Source organism: Astatotilapia calliptera, chromosome 6, assembly GCF_900246225.1.
Source record: "Astatotilapia calliptera chromosome 6, fAstCal1.2, whole genome shotgun sequence".
Taxonomy (NCBI): Eukaryota; Metazoa; Chordata; class Actinopteri; order Cichliformes; family Cichlidae; genus Astatotilapia; species Astatotilapia calliptera.
In genome coordinates, this window is record NC_039307.1 from 22,308,181 (window position 1) to 22,335,337 (window position 27,157).

A 27,157-nucleotide genomic window follows, 5' to 3' on the forward strand; every position below is an offset into this window, starting at 1 on the left:
GCTCCTGCTAAGCACATAAATTTCAAAGCATTTTTTAGATTAGACAAGCCATGCGGTAATGATGCTTTGAGGCGGCAGAGAGATGAAACATATCCAAGCGGCACAGCTTGTAACTGAAAATTTTAGGGGATTGAGACAGCAGCAGATAGAATTTCATTTACTCATTCTCAAAACAGCTAAACACTATTAGCCAGCTCCCTGTGAAAACTCAATAAGCTACCTCAAAGCTGTTTTTTTGTCACCTTCAAGTTGCCTTAATACTGTTATTTTTTTTCCCCTTTAGCCAAACTCATACAGACTTTACTACGCCCACAAGGCCTATCACATTTACTCCCCTGTGATATCTGTCATGAAGGCAGTTTGTAGACCCATTTATAGGTTTATATCATTTTGAAAAATTGCATCAACAGCTTTGAATGGTCCCCTTGAGAGATAGAAGGCAGATGAGTACCTGGCACTGAACCCCCTTTCCCCCCCACTGTAATAAATTTGTCTGGTTTGTTAAACACTTCTATATAACAAGACAGAGGACACAACACACACTGGCTGTTTATTAAAGTTGAATTTAATGTTAAAATCTGTAACATTGTGCTGTCGATTTTTCCTTTCATAGGGACTGATCTTTGCACTGGATTTCACCATCAGACAGAAGCTGCTAAACCACAAAATAGATGTGAATTATTGTTTAGTAGCTGCAGGCACCAAAACTGACATAATGACAGAGAGTAGAATTAAGGTCTGTGCTGTGCAGCGATTATGTCTGCAGAGAGTAATGTTTAGCATTACACATGCATACATCAAATTTAGTTTGACGTGTTTTTTAATCTCTGATTGCCAGCAAGTACATTGTTTCTCGTTTATTTTTTGTGCAAAGGTGGTAGCCCACTTCTCAAAACTGAGTAAGCTAATTTTTTACAAAAGGACATGTTTAAATTATTGAAACACTCGGGCTTACGTCGACACAGAAATTCATCACAATAATGAAAAGATAACGCAAGATGAGTAATAAAGCGCAAACAATCTTGTAACTGCAAAATCAAATGTTGCAATGTACTGTATGTGGCAAAGCAAACTGCACAAAACATTATTCTTGGATGCAGCACAGCACAGTAATAATCTTTTGTATAAACGAACAGTAATACTGAAAAGTTTTCTGGCTATCTTTTGTAGTGTTTTTTTTTTTTTTTTTTTTTTACATTTAACGTCTTTTTAAAAATTGCAATAAGTCACAGCTACATTTCATCATAAGCATATTCTGTCACTTGTAAACACTCATAATGCGACAAAGAAGATCAATATACAATAAAGCTACAAGCAAATATATTAGTACTCACAGAGCAGAGCAATGAGAAATCTTTTGGAGGCCTTTATATAAGAAATGTGATATCGAATTAGAAAGTTATTCATTCTCATATTAACAAATTACTTGACATTTACCAGGAATAATAATTAAGTGTTTAAAATATAGTATACTGCTTTTACACCAAGAAGAAAGAAAGAGACCCATGCTGAAAGAAACTTTAAAGACACAACAAACAATTTAGTCACCGCTGAACAGAGAGAGGCACACACCGTGCTGTACATTCAAACAAACACATTATTTACACACAGAAACAGCAAAATACTTTGATTAATACATCTCAATATTTAACCAACCTCAATAAAAATGATTGGACAACTTAAAAATGCAAAACACTAAAATGCACAGCATATATGTTTTCACATTCTTTGAAAATACTTTCATGAGTCTATTAACATTCAAATCTCTTTAGGATAATTAAGGACATTTGTGTTGTGTTTGTATGGCTGTACCTTCTGGTTGATTTACAAAAAAAAAAAGTTGGTTTTTTTTTTCTATACTATGTGACAGCTGAATATCTGTTCGCTATGTGTTAATCAACATGGAATATAAATGACAAAATACCAAAACTGTATTTAGCTTTGATCACAAAATCTTTTTTTTTTTTTATTCCAAAGCTCGGTATGTTCAATAGGAAACCAAAACTATGATTATGCTTGATTACCAAAACAAGTGACAAATCTAATCTCTTAACAGCAAAATCTATGAATAGACCAAAAATATGAAAATTTTCATGTCTGAGACTTGATGAATGCTGAGTCATTGAGGATCTGCCACAGTATGCTTCCACTGTAAACTGTAAATTCAACACAACAGAGGTTGTCGTACTGCCTGGTGCCATCTCAGCACTTGATGTTCACACAAGCAACAATTTCCATGCAACACAGGGAAACAGCGTTAAAACAGCAGTGGCACCGGTAGCGGAACAACGCTATCCTTATATATTGCACGTCACCATGCAACTTCCTGTATTGTTTTCCTTTCACTTGACTGAAAAATATAAATAAAACAATGACGCCCTAGCTCCTAGATGGCTAGTTTGCGTTCAGTAAGCTCATTGAGCTGCCTGTTTATTGACATGGTGGAAATGAACTGGATTTCTCCTCTGGCTTATTGTAGGTCACCAGGAAACAGTTGCATAACCAAGAGTTACACACAGAGCCATGTAGTGCTAGAAAGAATTCCATCAGCAGCTGTTCCGCTGGTGACTCTCTGCAGCCACTCGTTCATGGCTTCTCCTGAAGCCATTAACGCCCATCCTTTGTGAAGTTCACAGCTGTTATGGGGTGAAATAAAAAACAGGCTTTTGATCTGATCTCCATCAGAACTGAATAATTTTATCATCAACTGAATGAGCTGTAGGACAGATGGCTGTGTTTAAATGCTTCTTACAGTGATTTGTATCAAAGGGTGAACTTGAATGAACAAGAGTTAAACTTTTTGCTCTCAGTATTTCTATTTCTAAGCTAACCAAGCACCGTGCGCACTTTTTTGTACATCTGCGGTGTAAGAATGCATGCGTATAAAGCTTTACACATGGAAATGTTTTGTGTACACACACATCTGGAAATGCTCATGTTCAAGGGAATTCTTCAGGCTGAGCGCTGGGAGCGCTTCCATTTTGTGTTTTCACAGCGGTGTCGCTGCAACCAGCAATCTCTGTGTGCCGAGAAGTGACGTAGCTTCTCTTCCTACCAGGCAGGGAATGCTTCCTTCCGGTGCCACCTACAGCGCTGCCATCACCTTCAGCAGGGTCATAAACTACCACCATGGTGTTATCCATCCGTGTCAGTGTGTACATACTGCTCTGGCGTGTTTGGGTTAGCCGTGTAGAGCGTAGTTCCAGCTCGTCGTAGCTGGACACCTTAATAAAAGGGCACCAACGAAATGCTTGCTTGAAGCCTGCTCGAAACCTGTTGTAGTGAGAGAAAAACACATGACAAAAAAATGAGTTCATTTGTCATTTAATTGGCCTTTATTTCTGTTAAATCTTGCATAATTTCTTCTAATTGAAAAAGCAAGTGTTCCTCTCCTTGGCTTGTAAATGAACCACCGTATGAGGTGAGGAAGGCATACAGCAAACTGCTTTCTGTATCACTTGGTTATTGTTGTTCTCATAAGCCAATTTGTGTCTCTGTGTTTTGAATGTTCTATTCTCAGTGACCATGGTGGCAGGCTGGTCTGCAATGCATGAAGGAAATTGTTTTTCTGCATAGTGAGGTGCAGAACAGCTGGCTCTGTATCATCCACTCATCCATCCATCTGGAGAATGCTATCACTCTCTGAAGTCACCAAAACCTTTTATAGAAATGCCTTTTTGGTCTATTTTTCATTTTTGAATTCATCTTTGGCAGAGTGGTGGCACCGTTGAGACAACTGTTTCTGTTTCTGGCACTTGAAAGTATCTCCACTTTTGACTGGGAGAAACTAGTATCAGCATCAGTATATGTGCTGTGCAGATTTAAATACCCTGTCATTTGAGTGGTAGGGGTTGTGGAGACAGCTGCTCCAAAGAGCCTCTGAGAAAACTACCAAGAAGGTCATTTTTCTCCTTGGTGAAGAGAGTAATGAGGCCACTGAATTTGTACCTGAGAACTATAACTGTCCCAAGCCTGGACTGAGTGGTGGTAACACAAACATCCTCTAGTCCAACCCTCAGGTACCCAATGACCTATCACTTGCCGAAGCTGCTCTTGAGGCCTGTGGCCACGACTCAATGTGGCCACAAGTGGATCATGGTCATCAGTGATGAGAAGATCCGACAAACACATCATCACCCACCAATCTACACTGATGAGTTGCTTGCCCCAAGTTATGTGTCTAGAATGCCAAGGCTCACACTGGGTAAATGCAGGACAAGGTTGTCTGAGAGGCCAGTCAGTGTTGAAGCACCTTAGGACAGTGTCTGCAGTTGGCTTAAGATTCAAGGGCAATTCTGATGAGTTTCAAGACACATATTATGAGTACACTCTGTATCTTATCGACACAGACACAGGGTCATGTCTTCATTTTCACCTTTGCCTTTAGTGGGAAGTGAAGTGGTGTCTGTCATTATTAGTAGGGATGCTAGATGTGAAGCTGCAACGTAGTTGTCTGTTCTGCATTGTTGACCAAGTGTGGCTAGCATAGCAAATGTTATTTTGGAGGTAGCATTCCCCCAGGCAATAGTATTGCAACTGATATATTACTACTGAAACACAGCTACTTGAGTTAGCTAACAGTTAAGCATTAGCTGACTTCTTTATGATAAGTAGCTTATGATACTTCTTGGATAGAGAAGCTTACTTTGCACAGCTAACATTAGATAACACTGTAGGCCTTCCTAGTCATCATACAAATGCACTGAGGGAATGACAATCCCTTAACTGCTTTCATCTCAATATAAACAACAATCATTATGGGCGCCGGTTTAGCTCAGTCGGATGAGCAGGTGACCATATGCCGCGTGCCTTAAAGCGGCCACCCCGAGTTTGAGTCCGACCCGTGGCCTCTTGCTGCATGCCTTCCCCTCTGTCTTTCCCTCCGCTTTCCTGTCAGTCTTCGCTGTGTCTATCCAATAAAGCCAATAAAGTTAAAATGCCAAAAAATATATTGAAAAATCAAATCATTATGTAATACAGGTGTAAAAGACCTTGAATGAATTCCCTCATGCATCAGGTGCCTTTGCAAAATTAGTTGCACATTTGTTGTCTCGTTAAGTAGCAATGCTAAATTAGCAACACTGTTGTTACCCACCTGCTGTTGAGGCAGCAGTAGATGATGGGGTTGTACATAGTGGAACTCATTGCAAGCCACATGATCGACAGGTATACCTGCTGGATGTACTTCCATTTGCTCAGAAACTTGTTGAGACCTGTTGCAATGAAGTAAACATGGTATGGCAGCCAGCAGAGGGCAAACGTCACCACTACAACAATCATCATCTTAACCACCTGAAACAGAGAGAGTGCAAAATGATGAAAAGCATAGATAAATGACAATCATTTGAAAGAAGAATACGGTGCACATAACTTCAGTCCAAAAGCAGGCAAATTATACTTTTATTACTGTAATGCTGTAATAGGACTATCACACAAATACGTGAAACACCAAATAATTAGTACCAAAAATAACTCTTCTGCCAACTCTGTTATGGGAAAAGAGATGCTAAAATTAACGTTAAATGTCCCTGGATCAGACTGAGGCAATAACAATTCCTTAATTGGCCTTACTTCTGCTTTTTATACATGGAAATGGAGTAATGCTAATAATAATAATAACAATGATAATGTAATTCAGAATTTTTTCAACTGAAACATTTCATAAAATCATTTTGAATTGAATGACATTTGAAGAAAATCTGGAGAAATCTGTCATGAAGATCATTACATGGACTCAAGAACACTGTCTGTGAGTCTGTGGTCAAACAAATCATAATTTTCTTCTTCTTCTTTTTTGAAAAATAGACTCTGCATCCTCCAGACTAAAAACAAGAGACTCGTTATGACCATTCAGTTCAAAAGTCGTAATGGAATTGACGGCTTAATAGGCACCATCAATGCTGAGAGGTATTTATAGGTTTCAGAATAACAGCACAACTTCATAGAAGAACAGTCCAGGTGCTGAACTGCCTTGCCTGCAGTTCAATTCTTTCACAAATTGAAAACATTTGGAGCATCACAAAAATTTAAACAAATGAGAAAGAAGACCCAGGACCACTGAGCATCTAGGATTCTGTATCAGTCAAGTGTTTTAGCATGTTTATATTTCCCCCAGCATTCCAGTTTTTCTTTTCTCTTTTATCTATCTCTGTTTTGTTGATGTGTTACTTCCCTTGCCTTCCTTGTTTCTACTTGTTGTTTTATTTTGGTAATTGCGCTTCTTTGTGTGTTTGTCCTGTCTTTTTTCCAGATAACTTCAGATCATTGAGCTATTGTTTTTGTTTTGTTTTTTCATTTTACCTAAAGCTTCGGTATGAATGCACTGTTTTATCTTTTGTAAGTTTATTAAATTCCCTTTGTTAACTGCATGCCTTTCCACTTTTGCGACATCCTGCATTTGGAACCATTTAAGAATTGAATCAAACCATATCAATATGCCCATTTTAAACACGCTACATTTATTGAAAAATAAAGGTTAATAAAAATCAAGTCAGAGGAAAACCTACTTTTTTGCCTGACTGATGGCAGTTCAGGCAATTCTGAACTGCAGTGGATTGTATCTGGGTGGTTACCAGGAACAAAATCTCCAATACTTTGTTTCTTCAGAGAGAGGCTAGAGAGGCACCATGAGCAGAAAGCTTTGCAGATACAAAACAGACATGTCTGAGTCCTCCCTGAAATCTAAACAAAGTCTTGGAACCCTTTGTTTTGAGTATATGTTTTAAAAAGAAGTTTATGGCATAATACAAACTATGTGGTAAACCTTACTAGGTGGCTGCTGAACAGGGTTGAAACACTTAGTTGCTGTTTTATTTAATGACAGTGTCTACATTAAATGAAGGATGATACCCAAAAGATATAATACAACTTAAACAAGTCAAAAGACCAATAAAAGACCTTGTGTGTGTAAGTATAAATGTTTCCATTGCATGTACAATGATCTGTAGCAAAAGAATCCTCCAGCGGTGTAATTTATGGGGAAAAGCTGAGGGGAAGGTTTTGACTCCAAAGTTTATTTTACACTAGATTATTTGTAGGACCTCTCTACATTTATAAAAGGCTGGACATTTTGTTTGTGTGTCACAGAGCCTTGAAAGGATGACAGAAGATAAAAGAGCAAGACATAGTGGCAACCATTGCTTCTATCCATTTTGATTTCGAAGGTGTTAACTGATGGTAACTACTACCATTTATATCTTATGGTCTATGCTGTTATTTATTTATTATTCTTGTCCATCTTTTAGTTGTGTTTGACTTTCTTGCATTGCCTATGGAGCCAGTTTTCAAACCTATTTTCTTCCTTTAAAGATCTTTAAAACATACAGTCTTTTAGAATCATTGTCAATCTCTCTGTGTTTACCAGCATGCCTTCTGCCCCTCATCTCGAACTGGTTTGAGTTGGCAGATGGGTGCCCCTTCCTGAGCCTGGTTTTGTCAGAGATTTCTTCCTGTTAAAAGGAAGTTTTTCCTTGTCACTGTCTCCAACTTCTTGCTCACAGGAGGTCATGTGATCGTTGAGGTTTTCCCTGTATCATTTTAGGATCTTTACTTTACAATATAAAACACCTTGAGGTGGCTGCATTTGTGATTTGGTGTTATATTAATTATATATATGAAGTAATTCACTTGAACTCGATTGAGCTGAATTGAAATGCTTTCAGTGAACACTACAGGAACAGCTGTTAAAAATCTTGCTGCACTTTTTGATTTCTTGCAAATATACCTTGGAAGGCAAAGCCAAACAGGCACTTCCTCTTCAGGCTAAACATGCTCATAACTTAACAGAACGACAGACACATTTGCTAAATTCTCTTATTTTGTTTAAATGGTCCATATTTGGACGGCCAGAAAACGTAATCACACAAACTTAAATATTTACTTTAAGAAGTATGCTTTAAATAATAATAATGAACTATTATGTTAACAAACATAATATTAAAGGGGGAACAGAATATAAAGCATTTCTTTGAAGATTAGGTATCTGTACCATTGGGCATCAAACAAAAGTACAAAAAAGCACCTTTTTGGTAAATGAGTATAGGACAGAGTTTGTTTTTCAAGCTTTTACAGTAAAATGTAGTCCACAGTGGTCAACATTTTGTGTGCAGTAAAAATAACCCACAGTCCCTTCCTTATGCAACTATGGTCCATAAACAATATTAAAAAGGATATTCTGTGACGCACAAGAGACTGAAACAAATAATGGCTAGAGTGCAAAAGGTTTATTTCTACATACTCTACCTTGGGTGTTTTGGAGGTTATTGAAAGGAAAGAGAATATATGGGGACAAAGGGCTTATTCTGTCTAGCAGTGTACTCAAATGAGCTTTGAATTCAAAGTGACATCAGACAATATTAGAATGAAAAATTGAGGACAAACAGGGGCTCATACCTAAAATCATATGCTTTGTAACAGTCATGTTAAATTTAAGTGAAATCCAGCGAAAACAATAAGTAAGATGTAACAACAATTATTTAAAACCGAGCTCACAGTATTGGCAGTAATTTAGCACCAGGCTACTTATAAAGGCAGCAACTGCAAGAGTAAAGTATTCAGTCTAATATTCAAGCAAGCACTTTGACAAGAGTGGGAAGGAAAAACTCCCTTTTAACAGAAAGGAACTGCTGGCAGAACTAGGATCAGGGAGGAGCATTTGGGGTGAGGGGAGGAAGACAAGACACATTTTCCTAAAGAAAAAAGGATTTCAGTCTAATACCAGTATTAAAAAAAATCATCTAAAACACACACACACACACACACACACACACACACACACACACACACACACACACACACACACACACACACACACACACACACACACACACACAACATAAACAACAACAAAAAACAAACAAACACACTTAGCACTATGAGAAATTAGAGGCAGTAGTTCCATATTATTGTGTTCTACGTGCTTGGTTTGATCCCAGGAGGAGACACAAATCCATCTGCACTGGAGGCCTACACTACGAAGCAGCATTTCATCTTATCCAGGTGACTCTTGGGATTAATCCTGGGGCTTCTGTAACATGAAGGTGGCTTACCTCGCCATGTACATGGATATGTAATTTATGCTTGGAACAGGTTAAGTTCCAGATTAAAGATATTTTTAACCCTACAAAAAAAAGAAAGAAAGAAATACAGTTTTGTTATTCTACTGTACAAGCAGTGACATTCAACTATTTGTACTTGTGGACTTTGTATCACAGGTAGACTAAGCCTTTGAATTCTGTCTTTGTATTTATTCTTTACTCCCTCTCAGATCATTAAATAGCAGTATAAGTAACTTTAAATTTTTGTCCCCCCAGCCTCTGCTTTTTGCTGTCTTGGCTCAACACTGAGGCGTGCCCATGCCATCTCAGAGACATGATCTCACCAGCATGTCTTGGAAATGCCTGAATGAGTCATTCTATATAGATGCCTAAACCACCTGAAATGACTACTTTTGATCCGGAAGAGCGGCTGCTCATCTCTGCTCCTTAGTGACTGAGCCTCACCTTATCTCTCAGGGTGAGAACAGACACTCTTGAGAGGAATCTCATTTCCGCCACTTGTATCTGTGATTTCATTCTTTATATCACTATCCACAGCTTATGGCTGCACATCAGCCAGTAAATTGACAGCTTTGCTTTCATGCTCTGCTCTGCAGTCACCGTGACAAACAAGTCGCTCACCGACGAACTGAGGTGCTTGTTGTCAATCATCTGCTCAACACTTTCCGCACTTGTGATCAAGGCTCCTAAATACTTGAACTCCTCTTGACATCCAATCTAAAGCGCATATATATGTATTATTTTATATTAAATATATAGATAGATAGATATAGCCTCTTAACAACTAACAGCTTATTGCAGTAAATCTACCCCATGCAAAACATAATTGAGAAATGTGTGTGAAAGACTGAGTGAATTCAGTTCAATTTAAAGAAAATTGTTTTTATGGGTACGATCATTTTCCTTTAACAGCAGGGTAGCAGGAAGGCAGATGACAAAACATAGGAAAAATCTAAGGAAAATCATAATATGATTTAATCAGTGTCTAAGATTTGGACTCAACATATTTTCTCTGGTTTATCTTGAGAAAAGATACTAAATGCTTTTGAGACAGCTACAAAAGACAGTCTGACACCTGCAGTTACTATCCTGTAGGGCCCTTTTGTCTGAAGAGCCCAGTGCAACACTCAAGTCATCAAATCCTCATGGTCAGGACCTTGATTGGTTGATGCTGGCTTCAAAAGCCCCCTCACTGTGCTAATGAAGAAAATCAGCGTTTGATAATGGGAAGACTGCATTTTAACCCATATCTTGATCTTTTACTAACGCGATTCAATAGCGTTTTCTTCTACAACTAACCAAAACTGCTAATTATTGCTAACAGGAGCTAGCCTTCGCTGGACAAAAATACTTTTCTTTTTAATCATAGTTAAGACTTTTTGTCCAGTGATTTTCCCAACTTAACCTAACCTAACCTCAGTAAAATGCTATTCTAGATTATTTCCAAACACACTAAGAGTGCAGAATAGTACTCCTCTATATTGAAATGAACCAACTGAGGTGGTTTCAACATTTACCTCGGATGCCTCCTAGGCAATGTGCTTTGGTCTAACTGAAGGAGGCCCTGGGGAAGACATGAGTGGACATGGAGTGGTTATATCTGTTGGTTGGTTTGGGAATATCTCAGATTTCCCAGGAACACCAGAGTAGAACGGAACCGGCTGTTCAAACCCCCCCAAGGCTGCCCGCTGGAATCGCAATGGAACGAGGCGCAACCTCTCACAACGAACGTAATATGGTCAACACCTTGGAGATGCTTACAGCTGCTGTGAAGGCTCAAAACAACACCATTGAGCGTATGGGGGGATACATCAGAGAGAGGCCTGCTCAAAATGAGACCCTTGAGCGACAGTTGGAAGACATCGCGGAACGGATCACTGCAGTTGTGAGGTCTCAGAATCAAAAGAATGACAACACCATGGAACAGAAGTTTGATACCATCATGGGGAGGCTCGCGACTCTCCAACGGAAGATTGAGAGACCAGCGTCGGAGTGTTAAAGAGCAGCCTGAAAATTCTCCTGGGCTGCTCGCATGGAAATTAACAAAATCAACATGAACATTGCGGATCCCCATCACGGCGCCAGCTGCAGGCCCAAGGCTGGAGCCGAACAATCACTCCCTGATAACGACTGTGCTACGGCTATTCTTCCCATCCCATGCAAGGACACCTGGATTGGCTGGAGGACTGTTTACTTAGCCTGATAGGCCGAAGGACACTGTCTCAGCTGAACTATGGACACGCACACACATACACTTACACTGATAGGCACTCACTCATCCCCCCTCCCTTTCCAACGCCTTCAATGCTTGTTTACAAGGCGGGTCTGTGTGCCACGCTGGAATGGTAGCGCTGTGCAGGGCGGCTGCTGTGTTCGCTTCGGATTACTCCTCACCCCCCACCCACCCCTGTGGCTTGTCATGTCTTCACAATGTTGTGCTGTGGACATTTATGTGCTTTTTTTGTGCAGAGGAGTTTTTTTGTTTCCTGTTCTCATGCTGTCCCATGGAAGCATAGCATGAGTAGGGGTCTCTTTCTTTCCTCTTGTACTTTCCCCATTGTAGTGTACATTTCAATGTTTTTTCTCTGATTCTACCAATCTCCGACCTGTATCCCCATGTAATGTTTGTGCTATATGTGTAAGGTCGGGGGGGGGGGGGTCCCATTTCACTGCAGGGCAACCTGCATGTGACGAATAAAGCTTTGATTGATTGATTGAGTAGGTTGTTGCAAGCCAGACGCAGATGAGCTGCAGAAGACGAATATCTGGATGGATGTAAAAGGAACCCAGTGTGTTCAAATATGACACTAAAGCCTTCTGACCAAACATGTGTTTGTCTAAGAGTAGAATCTCAAGTGTTTGTATTCAGTATTACATCTTAAAAACATTGTGTTAGTCAAGCCTAAATTGGCGTACAGTAGCATTCCTGTGAAACCTTTAAGCTATTTTATATCAAGACATGTAAAAGGGACTAAATGAAAGTAGTCCTTTCTCACTGAATATTACATTACATGCTGTATTGCAGGCGTGTACTTGGTCCCCTGTTGGTGTGAAGCTTGTAGAGGAAGAAAAGCACAAAAATATGTTGCTTGCAATGTGGAAATCAGCCTGAGGAGCACAGAGTGGGAATCAAATGTTGCACACAGTCCAGCACCAACATTCAATTCATATATATTTATATCACATATATAGGTTATATACATAATTTAACTGCAAAAACAAAATTAAGCCAAAGTGAACATACTAACTGAACCTTTCTTTAAAAATCTCCATTACCACAATATTTCACATCTAAATAAAATGAAAAGTGGGAAATGTGCAAAAAAAAATGGGACATTTTGATTTAATGCTCAGTTCCCTTTGAAAAAACCCAAAAAGTAATAAAGCTAGTGAGATATGAATAAATTAGAGTTAGACCGTAAACCACCAAAACAGTCTTGGGGTTTGCCCTAACACTGGACTTCATTAAGCTAGTAAATAACCACACATTACTGAGCATGAAACTAAAATGAGTTATGCTTCGTGTGGAACAGATATCGCCAAATAGTGAGTTTGAATAAAACACAATATTGATTAACTGATTAAGCAACAGAGAAACTCATTCAATAAAATGAAAAAATGAACGAGAAAATAATGATTACTAATGACCTAGAATGAAGTTTAGATATTAGCAGCTGTGAGAACTATTAGTATATAAACAGTAAAGCTTTAAAGCAACAATATTCATAGAATAATGTAATAATATATTTAATTACAATAATAATAATAAACGATATTTTGAGAGCAGACAAAATGTAGATAAAAGAAAGGGAGACTCAAGGTACCACAGGCACATGATTTGTGCCTGCAGTGAGGGCTTCAGCTGGAGTCCTTGTCAAGGTGTGAGGCCGATATTTAATTGCTGTTTTGATCAGTCACTGACGAGAAGAAAGAGTGTGACACACCTTAAGGTCAGCATGCACTCAAAAAAACAAAAAACAAAACAAAGCAGCAAAGTTATATGGTATTATTAATGACCTTTAATAAAGCTTTTGTAGCATAACCCTCCACACTGACTGATGCTTGTATGACTGTCTCTCTCAGGCCATGGATGAACCCAGATGGGATTAAAACATTTCATTATTGCTGATGTTAGTGTTACACTTGCACACGATACAGGTTAACACTGCTGTACTTAATATCTACAAATAACTCATCTTGTAATGTAATCCACACCGATCTTTACCTTCTCACGTATCATTCTCAAGACTCTACCAAGAAAGAAAAACTGAGCACAAACTACCTTAAAGGACTGCACAGCGGTCTTGCGACAGGTCACTAGTGTTTCATGTGTCAGACTGACATTTTCAATGCACAGCCCCAGGCATGAGCTTAAAATAGAGTACCCATGGTGCTGTGATTGCAGAAGAATGGATTAACTCAAAACAATGCAGCAGTGTGAATCCACTTTTCATCACAACGATGAGAAATGATGCACACAATCAAGATTTCTTTTATTGCTTTGTCTCATCTCGCAGACCTGTTGCACAGGAAATCTATTATTAGGATGAAAAATTACAAAACTGAGCTTAAATGTGTCTTTTTTATGATTGGTTCAAAGAAACAAGACACTGTCAAATCATTTCTGTATTTATTAGGTATTTTTATTGCAGTTTGTTTCTCTGGTCCAGACTAAAATATACACTTGTATTTGACTTATGTGAGGTCCCCCTCAGGTTTTGCATGAAGCATAATTAATATTTGTTACACATTTCTTTCACTGAGTTTGGACATTAAGTTTCTAGATGATAGCATTAACATGTAGCTAAATTTTTAATATGTCAAAGCTTTACAGAGCTAATATTAGTAGATATACCTTGTCTTTAGTACAAAATAGCAGATCTTGCTGACCTAACAAACAAATTAGATTGTAAACATGGAAAAAAAAATCATACCTACAAACAACTTTCATATTAGCTTTGTCATTTATCATGTTAATTAGCATGCTGATTGGCGCTCAGGCAGAAGACCCACTGAAGGCAGTTTGGCATTAGAAAGATGTGAGCAAATCATGTCATGAGATGCTCCAGAAATGCGGTGAAAAAGAAAGACGTGATTCGGCAGTTCAAAGTATTAAGATTCATTCAAGCGAAGGTATAATTTGGCTGATGATGAGGACATTGTTTTGCTAGATAATTTTAAGTAAGTGAGCAATTTATCAGGTAGTAGGTATTCTCCTTTTACCTCTGCTTTAAAGATGATATATTGAGTTACACATTCAAGGTCACTGGTTCAGTTCCAGCCAGAGGAACAACTCCACTTTATGGGTGTGTAAAAACTCTGCCAAACCAAACCTGCAGAGCTAGTCCACTGCAAAAGAACCGTCTTGTAAAAGCTGAGGAGTTGACAGCAATGAGCAAGATGCAGCAGCTGCGTTGTTGTCTGTACGGTACTATAACACCCTGCTGTTTGTGAAATTATGATGAAAAAGGAATCTATGTTCATGGATGTGAACCGTTACCGGGGTTTTTTGTCAATTAATATAAATTTATAAGTAATATATGTAAGTAATAAGAATTTTTTTTCTGAGTAAAGAGGAAAGTGTTACCAATAACAACAAGGAAAATAACGTTTTTTTTCCTTTCTGAGATAAGCTACTACACATAGTTCCTGTGGTAGTTTACTTAATCAGTCTCATCCAGATTCAGTGAAACGTCTTGGACAAAACAGGGAAAAGACATACATGCTTACGTTATGATCTTTGTAGTAAGATGTCACTATAATTTCTTTTTGCACTGAAACATTCTCTCAGATTAAGCCTGATTAATTGTAAGATTACATTAAATCTGCAGACTGTATAACAAACAAACAAAATAAATTCAATCTGTGTTGTTGGTTTATGAGCAAAATGACAGAAACATGGTTACAGGCTTGCAACTTCCCAGTCGCACAGTAGACCAGCCCTGACACATACTTTTTTCACTCTAATTACAAAACAAATATTAAGGGCCATAAATTGGCTTGAATTTTTTCCCAGGCCTGTCTGAAAATAACGTTTTAAATTTGTATTTCCCCTTCATGATTTCTTTCTTTTTTCTTTGCTTTTTTTCATATTTGTCACACCTACATGTTTCAGATCACCAAATAAAATTTGGTATTACAGACAAAGTTAACCCAAGAAAATGCAAAAGGTACTTTGTAAATGAGGATTTTTTTTTACTAAGGAAAAAAAGCTTTCCAAACCTGCCTGGCATTATGTGACGAAATTAATTGACCTCTGTTATTAAATCATGAATTAACTGTGATTAACAACATTATATTTGGAAAGCTGAATCCACTTTCACTAGCCAGGCTCAGGCCAGACCTGTTGATTTAAGAAATCACTTAATTAGATGCTGTCTAAGAAAGTGAAATAGGCTAAATGCAATAAACTGCCAAGCTTTGCACAGTCATTTATATGGTTTAAGGGGCAAATACTTTTTCATACAGGAAGGTTTTTCTCCTTAACAAATGAAATTATCATTTTTTAAAAATCGATTTTATATTTACTCTAGTTATCTTTGGCTATAGTTAGAATTCTGTTTCACTGTGGTCAAAGTGAGCTGATATGACTGAAAAGCTCTGACAACAGGATGTTTTTACTTGCTCGTTCGTCTAAGAAGTTAGAGGGACATTTATTTGGTGTAACATTTAGAAAAAAGCTTTTATTTTATTTTACTTATCATAACATAACTTGTTATGTCGAATCAGTCACATATTATTTAACCTCAGTCTCCACATACACAACTGTAACTGTAAATAACAGCAGTTTGCAGACTAATGATTGAAATAAGAGCAGTGCAAATAACATAAGTTCATTTTTTACACTGTATTCATCCTGGGTCTGTTTTCATTTATTATTTCATTTTTAAATTCCAACAATTAAGTAAAATTGTATTCTTGGATGTATCTATTTATTAGATTTTATGTTACAAAGTTAGGAAAGCTTAAGTCGAGCTAAGTTGTGCTTGATGTTTCCTTACACATAAAACAATCCCAGTTTCTTTCTCACAGTGACGGCCACAGTTGATTATTTTAACACTAGTTTTGGTCCAGCACGATGGCCATGTGGCAGACAACGCAGAGGGCATCAATCAGAAAAAGAAAATTGTGAGTGATTCCAGAAAATATTGAACTGATTCTACCTGATGTTTTTGTATTTGCTTTCATTTTTTAGCACGTTTATGGAGCTAATCATGTTTATTGTGCAGTGAACTGACTGCAAAGCTCATGGTCAGCATGCTCAAAAAAAAGTTAAACTCAATGCGTACTGACAAGCCTTTCCACTGTGAACCCATTAAATTTAATTTGCTCAGAATTAATAAGTAAAACTAAACTGGGACACAGCTAATGAGCCATAGCTTTGTTCACTAATACCATGAAGAGCTGAAAGCAATTTAAGGTCAACTTGGAGTTGAGTTTCCTTTAAAATGGGTTCACAATGCACAGTTTGACATCTTCTATGTACATTGTCTATAACACTTTCATAAAGGCGACACAATCCTTTAAAACATGAAAAAAACATGAAGTCATTTTAGGAACAGGAACCCTGACACCATCTGCATTTACTTACTCAAATGAGTTATAGTTATAGTGTCTATTTAGCTGTAGACACAACAATATTTCCATCAGATTCATTTACATTTCTGTGCCAGTCACCAAGCTGATTTTTTTTTAATGAGTTTTCAAATTGATTCGGCTCACTGAGCTGAATATATATATTTATTTATTTAGTATGTTTTGCCTGGAGTACCATAAAAACATTAGCTTGTAAGCCTGGTGCTGTTCTCTCCTTTGTGTAATCTATTCTGACCAGAGACTCAGAGCACTGTACTCTCAACCTGCATGACATTCATGTGCTCAGATAAACACACTGTACCATGTAAACCAGCAATGAGAACAGAACAGTGCTTCATCAATTACAAAAAACAAAAAAATTAAATGGTAAAATTAAGATTTCAACAATTCTGCTCTAAAACAAGTGAACAAAATATATGTCTGGGGTCAAATCTGAATATGTCTATGTACAAAACCCCGTACAGACATATCTATCTATCTATCTATCTATCTATCTATCTATCTATCTATCTATCTATCTATCTATCTATCTATCTATCTATCTATATATATATATATATATATATATATATATAAAATTACAAGCACATCATTTAGTAAATGTAATGACTGTTCTACTGTTGAGTGGACCTTACATCTCCTCCAGTGATTTCTAATCTATCCAATATATTTACCTTTATTAGTGTTGTCTGAGAAAAGTAAATATGTTTTGTTCTTTCATAGATATAATTTTGCTGGCACCGTGAAGACACCGTGAAAGGCATTAATAACAGATCATGCCTGTTAGCAAATAGACATTTTATTTGAAGAAGAATTAAATGTTTTTGACAAAATTAGAAAAAGGTCCAAAGCTAAACCAAAGCATAATCGGTGTGCAGCAGCATTAGCTAGATAATAGTTGTGGGTGAGCCAACAATGGTTGCTTTTTTAAAATGCCTTTGTAGTGGGGCGTGGTCTGCGGTGCCGCTGCAGGGAAGGCAGACGCACCTGAGGGACATCCCCAATTGTCGCATAAAATGGAAACTGGGTCCTGTCTTTAAATTGTTGTTGTTGGTGTTTGGCTGGCGCCTGGACTTCGACACTGCCGCCACCCCCACCGGCGTTCCCCAACAGTGTAGGAGAGGGGGCCAGCAGAGTGGGGCCAGCCAGGACGCAGCCTGCCTTTGCGCCCATACCCACTTCTTGGGTGGGAGCACCTGGAGCCTTGCAGGTGCCTGCACCTGCTCCAGCTCCCCGGAGGAGGGCCGCAGAGGAACCATTGTGTCCTCAACCTGTGCAGCCAGAGCTGGAGGTGGAGGATGAGGCACGCAAGCAACCTCACCAGCCGGAGGTGGAGGATGAGGCGAAGGATGAGGCGAACGGGGGACCAGTTTGGCCTGAGCCCAGAGGTCCGGGTGGCGGAGGGACTGGCCGTGCCACCCGGTACAGCGGTGCCACCTGGTACAGCGGCGTTCTCACTGGAGTCTGTTGCACCTGCAGGACCTGCCAAGCTGGAGACAGAGGTCAAAGTGTGCGGGAGTCCTGCCAAGCCCAAGGTTGGCATGCTGTTTGATCCGGCCTCTCTTCCATCAGAGGCCGGCGTGTTGTGTGGTCCTGCGTGCCGGCTGCCTGCCGAGCTGCCAGGCTCTACATCTGTCTAACTGGGTCCCCAAAAAAACCACCCAAAGTACAGCCAATACAAACTTATTGAAGTGAGACTAGAGCAGACTAGCAGATATTTAAAAAAAACAAACAAAAAAAACATAGAACTATGAAACGTATACATAGTCCAAGTTTAAATTGCATTAAAGTACAATTTCCAATAATATTTATTTTATAAATAACTGAATATATCCATATGGATACACACATTTGTTATACAAATATGGGTCTATGTGGGTCCTTCTAACCTAGCTGTAATCTGTACTTTAAAAATATTATGACAAACCTAATTTATCACAATCACCTCTACAGCAGTTTGAAGATCTGCTTTGTGTTATTTTCTCTCTCTCTCTCTCTTTTCTTTTTGTGTGCATTTTTTTCAGTATTTTAGGCAATTGAAGTGAATGACGTTTTCAAAATTAATACCCACTGGTTGGTTGGACAGTCACTGGAGCTACAGTCATTAGAAGAAAAGTGCTACATCAATAGCCTTACAGCAGTAATCCATTATTTTTGACAGCAGGCAGCAGAACAAGCTACCTGTGAAATATGGTGTGTTTTAACAACAGCTGCATTCTCACAACTTTAAATTGTCTAATGGAGACTACAAGGTTAAAATTATTTGTCATCCACTTCCACTGGATGTTTATTCCAAGGCAACGCTACACTAACCATGGCATGTCCAAAGAAGTACACAAAATAGGCCCAGAGAAAATAATTAAGTTTGGTGGCAGTCTGAGAGTCTTCCCCTCATTCAACAATAAACGTTTCATCTACAGTGACTATATCATTAAAAAAAACAAAAGTTTAAATACAAATCCTAAATGTATGTGCACTGCTGCATAATTCCTCTGCCTTGGTGCATGCTGAAATGGTTTCTAGCTTGAGCAAAGTAAAGACAAATATACGCAGCAGGGTTTGCTGTCCTTATCCTGGCTTACTTTAGATTATAAAACAGAAGCAAGATGAAACTCTGAAGCTTCAGGATTCTCAGTGGCAGAAAAATACTTATTCCCATTTCTCTGCCTTTAAGCATTCAACAGTTATCACATTCACAGTTGCAAATTGGGTTCCCATAGGTCATATCTTGATTTTTCAGATGCTGGTGTATTATTTCCCCTGTAAGCCCGCTTACCTTCCTTTTAGCCCGGAGCTGTCCATGATAGTTATCAGACGAATCTCCAGGGATCTCACCACCCCATAGTGTCAGCCCCACTATGGTGTAAGTAATGCCCATCACCACTAAGGGCAGCAAGTACACCAGCACTGTTACTATGATATGATACCTAAGAAGAAGGTATAAAAATTGTCAAAGAAGTGGGAACACTTAAAAAATAATCATACATAACTCACACATAGTATATGTTTCATGCTGTATAAACATGTCCACCTCTGTGCTCTTAGTTCCTGTTGCAACTGATAAATGTAACATTCTGGGAACACTTGCACTATAATCCCAAATGACTGCATTTGGTGCTACCTTCCAGAAAAAATAACAAAAGACAATAAATTAACAAATTGTTTTGGTGTGTTTACTATATTTTGCATTTTTTGAATGCTTCTCTATTCTTATTTACCTCTGAAAAAAAAACATAATTTCTCTGGAATGCTATTTTTTACTCTCATAATGCTAATGAATACGACAGTAAACACTGCAATATTTCATATTTTGCCATTTTTCTGACAATGGCACAAGTTTTCATCAGATGTAGTCATAGGGTTTATGTTTTCCAAATACTTGCAATGTCTTTACCTTTTAAACAAAACTACCACTGTACAACTATATACTTACAAAAATTAAATCAATATGTTGTAAAATCGCTATTTTTTGCTGAGCTTAGCACACATAATGCTCAAACGGGAACACTACCCTGTAGTGTTTCCAACAATACTGCTCTGCTCTACTTTGTTTAAATGTACTGAGTGATGTTTAAAATGAAGGATGGGATTTATTAGTTTATTTCATCTTGCTTGTATTATTTGTATAAGTACATCCAGCACATTCAAACATCAGACATAGCAGAAAAAACAGATAAATCTTTCTCACATGAAGGAGTCATCCTTCCTGTTGGGCCAGGCCACATAGCAGACAGTCCTTTGGGGTATGCTTCGGATGGTTTGGATGGTTGAGAAGTAGCAGAGGGGGAAAGCCAAAACTATAGCTAGACTCCAGATACAAACAATAACCCCTGTGGTGACCTTCGCTGACAGTCGAGGCTTAAGAGGATGGATGATGGCCATGTACCTACAGCAAAGAGGTTAAAAAGAGAATTCTGTGTTTCTATTTAATTGCTGACGTACATGTCAGAGTTAACACATTCTTAATGTTATTATTTTGTCTTTATTGCAGTTACTTTTTACAGATCGTAACATCTCAAAATTTGTCTTCAAATCAGTGGTCGTTATACACTCTGAAGTTGTTTCATGTCAAGGATTTTAAGAGGACTCAAGAGGCAAACATGAAACAATATTTCACAGTTCAAAAGTAATTATTTGAGAAAGTGTGAAATTTAAAAGATAGCATCAAGTCTATTTGCTGTATGCAATAAAGAAAAAAAAATTCTCTTACCTAAGCATTTAACTTCAACAAGCTGCTGGAATATAAAGTATAATTTTAAAGTGGAAAATGTCACCAATGCACAAGTGGAATTGACTGAATCGCCCATTAATTCAACTTATGATTCAACGACATTTTCAACATTAAAAATATACCTCATTTTCTACAAGGCAGTCTTGTATAAGTCCAATTACATGGGGGTGTTTGAATTTCGGGGAAGCTGATGGATTATTCATTCCTAAAAAGCTGTGATGAGATTTTGTTTGACTGACACAGTGAAACACTGACAGGAGATTACCATCTTCATGAACTCAGCTCAGGATGTTACATGATTTTCAATAGGCAATCACAGGGGCTTAGAGCTGCTAATTCAATCTTCATAGGATGGTAAAAAAAAAAAATAGGCCTTGTCCTTTCACTCCAGTGACCACAACCCTCTCGGGGATAACAGCAAATTCACCAGTAATTGTTTGGAACTTATTGCTTCTCACTGGACCTTGTTAAATGTGGAATCAAGTATGTTCCAGAGCACAATGTCAGCTGATGGAATGGACTTGCAGTGAGCAAACATGAAAAACCTAAATAAAATAACACAAGTGTACACCTTTTTGATATCTATCGAAGAACATTTAGGGAGACAACAGAACTGGGTGTGACTCGGAAGCCTGTCATGCCTGAAGCTACACAGGACAGCTTTTGGAAAGCATATTGTTTTGAAGCTATGTCACAACACTGTTTTATTACCAAGTAAACATTCACTCAATCACCAGCATGTGCTTAACTAGCAGAGATTACCTCAGATGAAGAGTCCAGACCAAAAATAATGTACAGAGGTACATTTCAAGTGCTCTCTCAAAAGTCCTCAAGGGAAAGAAAAATGTTTAATCAGTCTGCAAACCTCACTTTAGAGTATCACAAAGGAATCATTAATTGTTATTTGTACTTAATCCTTACTAGCCATGGTTTTCTATTCATTTTTTCTTTATATTGTTATCATTTGAACAACATTGCATTTTCTTTAGTAAAAGCTATGTTAAGTGTTCCCAATTAAAGCTATTTAAACAAAGAAAATTAAATTGTACATAAGCTTTTAAGAAATTAATTTCTGTTACAATATTGACCTCCAAAATATAATTAAATCAAGTATGTTCCAGAGCACAATGTCAGCTGATGGAATGGACTTGCAGTGAGCAAACATGAAAAACCTAAATAAAATAACACAAGTGTACACCTTTTTGATATCTATCGAAGAACATTTAGGGAGACAACAGAAAAGGGTTGGCGTAATAAGCAAATGCTTCAGCCAATACCTTTTGATTAGCCTTGTCTCATGCTTTCTTTCTTTATGGTAGATTTTTGTTCTGTTTTCACTGTTTTTTTTTCTCACTGTTTTCACTGAGATTTGAATTTGAATGCTAATCAATAAAATCAATAATCAATAATCAAATAATTATATGAGGTATAAAAAATTGTTTAAAAAAATGACCACAGGGACATTGTAAAATCTTCAGTGGTGTTACCGTTCACACAGAAACCTGTTTTCTTTTCTTTCCGCTGCCCAAGGAAACACACTTGGCAGCTGAGAGACTCAGCAGGAAGGACAAATTCACAGATGATCATGAACTGTGGCCTCATGCCATTTCAAGACATCAGAGCGGAGACAGCACCATACTGGGGTTACGAAAAGCATGACCGGAGGTTACATCTACATCATCTAGGTCATGCCGATGTTCTCTTTCTCTGTACACAGATGACAAATTGAATGGACATTGTGGACCAAAAATATAAAGGCATGTAAGTCGTTGTTGAGAGAAGCCAAAATGAGCACGGCCTGAGGAATTACATTGTTCCATTTGAGCGACAAGAAGAAGCACTGGAGGAAGAAAACACCTCAGACAATAACACAACGCACTGTGACACGTGAACACTAGCTGTAGACACACACTGCACTTGCTTGCAGCTTTCACATGATTTTGTCTTTTCATTATGTTCAGCCTGTGGCTACTTCTTTCATCAGTTTAATCCCTTTATTCAAACATTATGATGTATGATGGTCCACTGATCAGTTTCAAAGCCCTGGTGATAGTGTTGACTGCATCCTCACATTAATGGAAAGCACAAGGGTTGTCAGAGAGAAAGACTGCAAACGAACCAACGGAGAAAAGAGGACGTGTGAATGAGCAAAAAAAAAAAGAAAAAAAGGAAAAGATGTGCATGTGGCAGAAAGCAAGAGAGCCAGAGCGTGTAGGAGGAAAGGGCAATCTTTTCTAGGGTGTTGGCATACACAGAGTCATTCACTGCAGCACAGACTCTGTCCAAAACAACTGTTTCAGTCTGATTCACTTGCATTGAAATGTAAAACTAAATCTATGAAACAGGCTCAAGGTGTATGAGATGGCAGTCACCCCCCTGAGGAACTGCCTTTCCAATACAATTATGCAAATCACGACTTGACTACTCCATTGGGAATTGGGGAAAAAACAAACAAAAAAAACGTGTAACAGCAGGGACAGAGAGTGGGAACAAAAAAGGACAAAGATGAAGTTGATAACAGAGGCATCAGACTAAACTGGTGACGACTCCAAATCAGTTTCTATAAGGGAACAAGTTAATACATTCATTTGCCTTGCAAAACGCATTTTGACTTGAAGCAAGACACTGATTTTAATTCACATTCCCACAAGTGCTGCTTGAACTCAGGGTTGAAATAAAATGATCCAGATTAAAGTGTCAAGGTTATCTTTCATCCTGTGTGTTTTCTAATATTCTATTTTTCTGATTATTAGTTGCATTTAATAAGACTGTGCACATAAGTGGGATATATTCCCATTGCTGAATGAAGGGTCTGAACTCTAGTGTTTGTATAACATCCTCACACTGAGTGATTATTTGTTCCAATATTGAAAAAAAAAATGACAGAAACTGATTAAAGGCTGTTGGTAAACCTAAAATAAGACCTTAATCAATTTACCCGGTGACCAATAAAAACGAATTGGTGTATGAGGTGCATGTGGAGCAACAGAACATTATCTGTTTAACTTTTTTTTTTTTTTTTTTTACTGCATTTTATAAAACCCACCTGTCCACAGCTATTGCCGCCATTGAGTAGATGCTTGCAAACACAGATGTGACTGGAAAGAAATTGTGGAATTTGCAGTAGGCTTCCCCGAAGTACCACTCCCCGTGAGCGGCATAGATAAAGTTTATTGAAGTATTGAAAGCAGCCATTGACGCATCCGAAAACGCCAGGTTCAGCAGAAAGTAGTTTGTCACTGTCCTCATGCGCTTGTGCGCAAGAATGATCCATATCACAATTAGGTTTCCAAACACCGCCACCGCCAGCACGAAGCTGTAGGCAACAGACCAGAGAGCGATGCGCCATGGCGGCTGGACGAACTGGTTGGTGTGATTCGTCGTTATGTTGGATCCGTTATATGAAGCCGTCATCCTCTTCTCCGTTTCCCCTGATGTTGTAAAGGTTTCAGTTGTTTCGCCAATATGTTCTAGGCGCACAGCTGGATTGGCAAGAAGGATTTGCTTACATGCGCCATAGCGCGCAACTTAAACACCCCTAACAAGATCCCCGTTTGTTTGATCCGACATGCACGTCTCTGCGCACAACTAATAAAACGCAGTGAAACTGTGTGTGGAACAAGTAAATCCCAGTGTCTGATTGTGCCTATGAATGCGCAGCCTCTCCTCCAGCAGCAGGACGCCGTGCGCGCTCAGTGACGCACAAGTGGCACAAAGTGAAAAAAGATTGATTGATTCTAGTGGCGGCTGTTTTACACTTCATGAATAATGCGCGCTCTCTCTCTCTCTCTCTCTGCGGTGTAGAATCAGTCCGTGTTTAGTGTGCACCTTTATCTACACTGACCCGTCAGATGATGTTGTTTGCAGTATTTCCAACGAAGCTACAAACAGGATATTACATTTCATTCATTCAGTCTTTCTCTCTAACACTTGTTGTTCCAACTATGTCAATGAATTCATCAGTGCCATTTCCTGCTGTTGGGTTCTCCAGATATATTAAATTTTGTGCTGCTGCTTATTATTATTATTATTATTATTATTATTATTATTATTATTATTATTATTATTAAGTTGTACTGGAGAGAAAGTGAAAGTGTGCAGTGTCCTGTGTCACCTTTACTTTTGGTATAGTTGTGATTTTTCTCATTTCTCCTTTTCCTGTCAGACCCATGCAGCATTTACAACTGACAGGCTGAAGTTCCCTCCAGACATCCAACAGCTCACATCGCTTTTTTCCCCATACAGTGCTATACAAACCTCTATCCGGGCTGCATTTACATGTTTTATACAGCTAATAAAATCCAATTGAGTTCAGCAAAGCTTTCTGACAGACAATAACATACACTCACCAGTACAACTTGTTTGACATGGTTTGAGCTTTGTGACATGTTTTCATGCTGGAAGCTGCCATCAGAAGATGGGCACAGTGTCAGTCTGAAAAAAATCCCTTATGTAATGGCAACAGCAACAATCATCAACAACAATTGTGGTGTTAAACAATGCTCGGATGTGAAAGTGTTCCAAGAAAATATCCCCTCAATATTGCACCAGCAGCTTGAACCGGTGATAGAAGGCAGGATGGAACCATGCACTCAGGATGTTTATGCCAAATTTTGACCCTACTATCTGTAGTTCGCAGCAGAAAACAGCCCTCATTAGACCAGGAAACATATTTCCAGTGTTTGATTGTTTAATTTTGGTGAGCCTGTTATAATTGTAGCCTCATTTTCCTGTTCTTAGCTGACAGGAGTGACACCCAGTGTGGTCTTCTGCTGCTGCAGTCCAATGTTTTCAATGTTTAACACGTTGAGAGATGCTCTTCTCCTTACCTTGGCTGTACAAAGTGATGATTTGAGTTAGTGTTGCCTTCCTCTAAGCTTAAAGCAGTCTTGCTATTCTCCTCTGACATCAGCCATCAACAAGGTATTTTCTCCCAGGCAACTGCCACTCACTGGGTGTTTTCTGTTTTTCAGACTATTCCCTGCAAACACTAGAGGTGTGTGTGAGAAAATCCCAGCAGATCTGTAGTTTCTGAGATACTCAGACACACTGCACTGGCACCAACGATCACACCACTTTCAAAGTGTCTTAAATCACCTTTTTTCTTAATTCTGATTCGAACATTGGCAGGTTGTCTTGACCATGCCTAAGTACATGTGAGTTACTGCCATGTGATTTGCTGACTAGATATTTGCATCAATGAGCAGTTGATGAATAAAGTAGCTGGTGAGTGTATCCCACTGTACTGTGGCAGCTGCTCAGTGTCATTTTTCCTCATTGAAACAATACATCCCCAGTTATCAGGTATGGTTCCACAGTAGGTCTTCCTCAAACTAAAACTTTTAACTCAGTTCAATGTGTGCATTCAAACAAAAGAAAAAAGTAAGCTTTGTTTTGAATTCTGACTCAGCAGAACATTTAATGCTGCATTTAAATGTGAGAGGACGTTTATTAGACATTTTCACTCTGCTAGGCACAATTACACTGCAGTGACTGCAGCCTGCGTCTATAGGCTGTGTCATATAAAAGTAAGACAATGTTTCCTGACACAAAGACATTGTTTGCAGCTTCTGAAATTCATCTTAATTATACTGTTTACCAAGAGATACAGGTGCATAAAAAGATGCAAATAGTTACAAACAAACGCTACACCTGTCAACTATTGCTACCCTGCAATCTGAAGCATAATGGTTTTACTCTCACTGTTAACATAATACATTGTAATGGCTATAGAGTAAGAAACTGTGCAGAAGTAATTAAATGGTTTTGTGGTGCAGGAACAAAACCTAAATTACCAGTAATTTAAAAAAAAAAAGTAAATACATTTGCAAAATGTTCAAATGATTGATGATGTAGTCGATAAGACAAGAAATGTTATGTATTGAAGGATTTACATAATAAGTATTTTGTTCTGCTTTGCAATCCTGCATATTAATGTCGGTTAAAATGAATATCAGATCCTTATTGTATAATATAACAGCATAATGTATACTGTGTGTATACATATTATTAAAGCAGGGTAAGATTTCCATTCATATCTGTCAGCAAACACAGTTTCTTAACAGCAGCATCAATGTTGGAAAAAAACAACAACAACAACTTCTTTTGTATGTGACGCATACCAACTTGAAATTGACTCCTGTCTGTTTTCCCCTTGGATCACGTTGAGAACAGCTGTGTAATGAGCCACCATGGACTTATTGTTTGGTCACTGCTTCTTTGCTGTGTTGTTGTTGTAAAGCTTGATAGGCTTGATTGTCATTGGGAAGCTCCA

At 38.3% G+C, this 27,157-nt stretch overlaps 1 protein-coding gene across 1 annotated transcript; it reads right to left on the bottom strand.

Annotated features, from left to right (window-relative positions):
* Nucleotides 1-1,516: 1,516 nt before the first annotated feature.
* On the bottom strand, nt 1,517-25,261 carry tacr3a (tachykinin receptor 3a). Its single transcript, XM_026171107.1, has 5 exons — nt 23,930-25,261; nt 20,341-20,538; nt 19,429-19,579; nt 5,096-5,292; nt 1,517-3,273 (listed from the first exon to the last, which is right to left on the bottom strand). The coding sequence occupies exons 1-5, from the start codon at nt 24,295-24,297 to the stop codon at nt 2,940-2,942; spliced, it is 1,248 nt and encodes a 415-aa protein (XP_026026892.1). The 5' UTR covers nt 24,298-25,261; the 3' UTR covers nt 1,517-2,939.
* Between the last annotated feature and the right edge of the window lie 1,896 nt (nt 25,262-27,157).

What these genes read in the sequence shown, in the direction of transcription:
- tacr3a (XM_026171107.1), bottom strand. Translation starts at nt 24,297, where the DNA reads ATGACGGCTTCATATAACGGATCCAACATAACGACGAATCACACCAAC. An exon ending in GCGGCAATAGCTGTGGACAG is followed by an intron (nt 20,539 to 23,929) that starts GTGGGTTTTATA and finishes TCTTTGCTGTAG; the next exon opens with GTACATGGCCATCATCCATC. An exon ending in AGGAAGGATGACTCCTTCAT is followed by an intron (nt 19,580 to 20,340) that starts GTGAGAAAGATT and finishes CCTTCTTCTTAG; the next exon opens with GTATCATATCATAGTAACAG.